General features: G+C 48.9%; 1 protein-coding gene across 2 annotated transcripts in view; it reads right to left on the reverse strand.

Annotated features, from left to right (window-relative positions):
• Positions 1–3365, reverse strand: part of Ippk (inositol-pentakisphosphate 2-kinase) — a 40376-nt gene extending 37011 nt beyond the window's left edge. The window contains exon 1 of one of the 2 annotated variants that reach the window (XR_013112074.1): positions 3077–3295. Coding sequence is in view for 1 of the 2 variants with exons in the window: in XM_034509633.2 (XP_034365524.1) it covers positions 3077–3157 (81 nt within the window). In the remaining variant the exon portion in view is untranslated. Of the gene's footprint in view, positions 1–3076 lie in introns of both variants that reach the window. The other variant, XM_034509633.2, reaches the window with a different exon arrangement.
• Between the last annotated feature and the right edge of the window lie 2635 nt (positions 3366–6000).

The following is a 6000-nucleotide window of genomic DNA, read 5'->3' on the forward strand; positions in this document are numbered from 1 at the left end:
TGTCCCTTTCACATGTTGTCAGGGTCTTTACCCATTGGGGGTCACGGAGCTGGCCCCCATGGTCATGGAGCTGACTCCATAGCTCTCCTTGGGCTCTCAGGGTTACATCAATGTGATCTAATACATTGTTTCATTTTGTAACCTACTCCATAGTTCACACCTGTGTCCTTTTCAACCCAGAGGTAGTTTTGATGCTGGAAACTGATCTCAGGGCCTCAAGCATGCAAATACACATTGTAATGCTAAACTATACTCAAACTCCTTCTTCCTGATTATAATACATACTCAACATAAAAGGTTTTAGATTCTTCCTCGTATGAGACAGTCTTACTATGTAGCTTTGGCTGACCTGGAACTGGCTACATAGACCAGGCTACCTCCAAACTCAAAGATATCTTCCTGCCTTTGGCTTCCCCAGTGCAGAGAATATTTTTTAAAATAAAATGAAGAGCCTGGAGTGGCAGCCTGTAACCCTGACACTCAGGATGATGAGAAACATTGCCTGACCTGAGGAGTCTGAGGTCAGCCAGGGCAACACAGTGAGACACATTCTCAAGTAAGCAATCAAAGGATACTAATGAAAAGACGACAAATGCTTGCAGTATTTTGACATATTTTCTTCCAGTCATGTGTAATTACAATTACACTGTCTGTAATTCCCTTTTTCCAATTAACACTACTAACATTTCCCCACACTATGGGCTATTAGCCTACTTTAACAAATCTATCCACAATAAGTAACCATCTAAACTGTTTATATTGGATATATAAGACAATGGTAAATTACAAAATGTAAACCCATAAATCAAAAATCCTAAAACACAAAGCTGAGAAAGAAATGTAAGATGATCTCTAAAGCTTGATGTTCAGCCCTAAATGCTCCAGACACATGCCCTAGACATTACAGGCTCTAGAAATGATCTGCAGCTCTCCACGGGGACTCTGAAAGGTTTGAAGACCAGAGCAACATGCGATGGGCAGTTATCTTCAAGTCTCAACAGATGTTCTTTCTGGGCAGGTCAGTTAAATAACAAATCTTTCATGTTACCTCTGTCAATAAGAAGGAAAACATGACAGCTCTGCATAATAATAGGAGTGGACACTGTTTGCCCTGAACCTCATGGCCAACCCAACCCAAAGGCTAGGTGCCCGGGAAAACTAAGTAAGACAAAATGTATAGTGTCCTCACAAGACTAAACTCTTGAACCAAAACCAACAAGAGGAAGGTAAAGGAAGCAAATGCAGATGACTTAGGAGTTATGCTGCAGTGGCCTCGAGGGAGGCCACAGGCTTCACAGACTAAAGTGAGTAGTAGGACAAGTCACACCCTCAGGCTGCATGAAGAGAGATGCCTGTGCAAAATGCAGCAAGTCCCTGCCTAAGAGCCCTCAGGGTCCATGGCTGAGCCTGAAGACAGGACAGGAACCAGGTGGCTGACAGCCTAAGCAAGTGGGTCAGAGGGCTGTCTGCATCACATGGGCAGGGGATACTTAAGGTACTGTACCTGGAAACGGACAAACCGAAAAGCTGTCAGAAACTATGATGTAACTTAGACTGACAAGTAACAATGGAAATTTCTGGAGGTGTCGCTGGGAGCAGGGGAGACAAAGAACTCTGACACAACTCCTCTCTGTGAACTGGCTGGCTGTTCACCTTCCTGCCCACCCAAGCATGCCCCGTATACTCCTGCAGCCCTCACTGAGTTCCTCTACCAAACCCCAGGTCCCCAGAAGGCTCATTTTCTCTGTCATTCCGTTTGCACAGGGCAGGAACAGCACATTTTCTCTTGTTGCTTCTGGCAGTGACAGCACAGATGTCCAGCACTCCCAGCTCTTGCAGGATGGGTCTAAGGATAGCTAGCTGTGAGTGCATGCTACAGAGGAGGAAGGGATGGCAGGGGACTTTATAAGAGCATTTCAACTCAGTGACTGACGCTAGCTAAGAAAAAGTGAGCATGCCTGGAGAGGCTAGGTAAAGGCCTCTCCCTCTCTCTTGGACTGGATGAGACAGGCCTGGAAAGGTGAGCAGAGAAACAAAATTCACCTGCAGTGAAAGGAGGAGGAGGACTACGGTCATGCCCAGGTCCAAAGGGAGCAGAGAGTTTCTCCACCCCGCTTACATTAGCACTCCTTGGTCACAAAATGCCTGAAAAAGCTGTCTTCCAGGAGGGGCCTTCTCCTCCTCGGTCTACATTCTGAACAAATACAGCAGGAGGTCAGGGATGGCAGCTAGACACAAGACTCAAGCTCTAGGCTGCTCAACACTCAGTAGAGCTCCATACAATCTTGATTTCATGGAGACAAAGTACATGCTATTCCTATCTTCATCTTCCTAACGCAGCCTACAGCTTCTCAGTGGTTGAGGTGGGAATCACCCCAGCTCCCTGAGCTACTAACCTTCTCACACGACATCTCCCCGCCTTCTACTCCCCCAGCCCACCACATTCCTGCTAGCTTGTAATCAGACAGCAAGATGTCAGAGAAATCTGGGGCTGCACACAAATCCATACGCTTCTCTTCCTAAATTCGCCTCCTTGGAAATGACTACATTTTCTGAAACTCCCTTTTAAGTTGAACGAAGGAGAACCCATTTATGATCTGGACGCGAACCTGTGGTAGCGTCCCGTTCCTGACAGCGCAGCAGCCAAGGTAGAACACTAGCTCCGTAGTCTCTCCAGGCTGAACTCCATGCTGAGAGTGACAGCACTCTGGGAACTTTCCCCTGTGCTGCCCAGGCCCTGGTCCAAGCTCAGCCTCTGGCTCACCGTGGCCCGGCAGTAAGATGAGCATCCTGGCGGAGGCTGCACAGCCTGAGGCCACGCGGCACCCACAGAGCGTGGGTTAGAGTACTGAGAGGACAGAGAACCGAGAAGGGACACTAGGAGGAAAGGGGAGCCAACGGAGACTGGGGTCCCGGGGATGAGTATGGAGCTGAGGAGGGTATTGTGGGGGGTACCAGGGGACCACCTGAGCGGAAGCTGGAGGAAGAGTCACGACCCAGACTGGAAGGTACTAGGCACAGAGCTGCGGGAGTCGTCGGGTGAGGCCCGGAACCGTGCCGCCCGCCAGCCGCTCACCTGCGCGTGGGCCACCACAAGGCTCTTGTTGCCTTCGCCATGGTAACTCCATTCATTCTCGTCCATTTTCCCCTCTTCCATGCCCCGGCGCCCTGGAACTTCGCGGGCCGGGACGCGGGGACGAGAGCTGGAGGCCGCCCGCCTCGCAGGGCTCCCGCCGCAGCCTTCTGAAGAAAAGCGCCTGTCAGCTGCCGCCTGCGCTCTCAGCCGCGGCGACTTGCAGGCAAGGAGCGCCGGAAGCCACGCCCCCGGCGGCCGCCATTCCCAGAACGGTCAACTTCCGGGTCCCGCCCACCTTACCGTCGACGGCCAGGGCGGGAGATGAAGTGGTAGCCATATTATGTGCTGGCAGAGTGACTCACTTCCGAAACGGAGACTTGGGAACCGGAAGGGAGGTTTCCGGATCTGCTCCCGGACCTTGAGGCCGGCTGCTTCCTGCCGCCCGTGTCCAATGCGCTCTGCCTCGCGCGGTCCTCGGGTCACGGCTGAATCTTCGTGAGGCTGCAGTAGGGCGCTGGGCGACTCTGAGCCTCAGCTTACCTCTGTAGAATGGGATGCACCCTCACTGGCCTCGCTCCGGCAAAGAGAGCCATTAGATGGTGTTCAGGGAACCCTCACCATGGAGCTTTTGCCAGAAATGCATCCAGAAATGAAGATGGGGCAATAGACTACCCCCGCAGAAAGCAGTGACCTCAGTTTATCCTTAAATGAGAAGATTGGCACTGCCTGGTAGAGCTGCCTTAAGGATTATATGAAGACCTTGTGCTCTTAAAAATGATTTGGGGCTGAACATGGTGGTGCTCACCCCTAATCTCAGCATTCTAGATATGGAAGCAAGAGATTCCTATGAGTTCTAGACCAGCCAGGGTTACTTAGTGAGATCTCATCTCAAATATAATTTTCATATTTGTGTTAAAGTTGTTTGGCTACAGCACTGACTATTGCTTTAATTGGTGTATGTGAAGAAAACCCAGCTTAATGCAGATATTAGGGGTTTTGTGTTAATTTTTCCAAGGGAAACTAGGCAAAAAAACCTGTTAACTCTAAATACGACACCAACAACAGACCACAGAAATGAATGTACCCAATTATAGCTTAGTGAACCAATGTTTAGGTCATGTTTAGGGGAGCATGGGTGAAGGGTTATTTATATTAGTGTGGAGGACCTCAAACCAGCTGCACTGCAAAACAAAAAAGTCCCATCCTAGCATACATAGATCCATTACTCTTCGAAAGCTAGTCTACCTTAGGTACCCCTGACAACCCATGCAGCTGAGGTAGAGGCTGTGTTTTGCTCTGAAGATGGGTACACAGCACTCCAGTCTTTCCTTCCACCCTCTCTTCTGCTGCTGTATTCGCTGAGCATTGAAGGAAGTGATAGAGATGTTTGGTTATTGTCTTTCATTTTGGCTGAGCAATGGACCACTATGCCATAGCAACAGCCACGTTATTCTCCGCAACTTGAGGGGCTGTCAGTCTTCCTAGTAATGTCTACTTGCTCAGAGGGAATAACAGTAGCAGCACAGTCATCTATAGGCATCCACATACATATTTAGCACAAAATCTGGCAGGCACATGTCCATTTAACTATAGAAGTAGTTACACACGAGGGCCCTACGACCTCTCCAGGTACAATACCAACGTGAGTCCCCTCCTGTAGAGGAAGACTTAAAGACAATCAGAAGATTAGTTGTAACCATTATAGCTGTACCAGGTAACATTAACACTGCTGCCCATAGATTAGCAGGACGATTTGCAACTATTTTCCCCTAACAGCCTACATAGCATCTTCTGAACTTCCAAACACCAGTCTGCAAGGAGAAAATGTTCAGCTCGATCCATTTGAAATCTGCATGTCCTGCAGCCAGCATGTGAGGTCTTCAGCAATAGCATTTTACTATCTAGTTCCCATGTGCCATCAGCAGCACTGGCAACAGCCTGCATTGTTTTAGGATGTTAGGGACCTCCCTGGCTAATAATCAAAGAAAAATAGCTCACCCCTGTAACTTTCTTTTTTTTTCAAATCCTATTTTTAATGATGGTTCTTAAATGCTTTAACCTCCCGTGTAGCCCACCACCCATCAGATGTAGTGGAAAAAGAAAGGATATGGGGAAGTGGACCTGGTTAGAAAGGTTCTTTGGAGCAACTCCCATCTGTATTGTCTGGAAATCGCAGTTCAGTTAGCAGCAGCAGCTTGATCCACTCAAAAACACCTCACAGATACACCAGTCCTTTGGTAGAGTCAGGATGCAAACACAAATCAACAGTGGTGACACTACCCAGCAGAGACAGCAAGGCCTCAGTCTCAGCACGAATCAGCAGGACGGACCCAGAGAGACATCAGGAGAAGTTCTTGGCTGTGCCTTGTTGCGGCCTGCTCTGCTCTGCCTGGCTAGAGACAAAGACTTAACAATGCCTGAATAGTTATTATAACAAAAATGTTGCGACCTGCTCCGCTCTGCCTGGCTTGGCCTCCCAAGTGCTGGGACTAAAGGTGTGCACCACCACTGCTCGACTCAAACTGCCACTCCAGTCTTTGGGTCAGGGTCTAGAGAGAGAGAGAGTGGGGATAAGGGGAAGAGACGCACAGAATGGAGACAAAACAGGTTCTGATCAAGTCTCATTTATTGAAGGGAAATCTGGGGTATTTATACACTTTTGCCACGTGCCTTGTGGGTGTGGATATGATGTAAGCCTTACAGGCATGGATAGCACGTGCACCGTGCACCTTGCAGGCATGTATGGCGTGGATAGCATGTGGATAGCTGCTTTCTAGCCGCTTTCTGCTAAAAGTCGGCTCCCAACAGTGCCTCTCTCAGCGAATCAAAAATCAGCAAAGACAGGATACCGACAAGTGTTTAGTTATGCAAGCAAGCCAACCAAGCTCCGAGCCTCCATCATCATCTGTCGAGGTCTGTTTATA

Source organism: Arvicanthis niloticus, chromosome 8 (assembly GCF_011762505.2).
Source record: "Arvicanthis niloticus isolate mArvNil1 chromosome 8, mArvNil1.pat.X, whole genome shotgun sequence".
NCBI lineage: Eukaryota > Metazoa > Chordata > Mammalia > Rodentia > Muridae > Arvicanthis > Arvicanthis niloticus.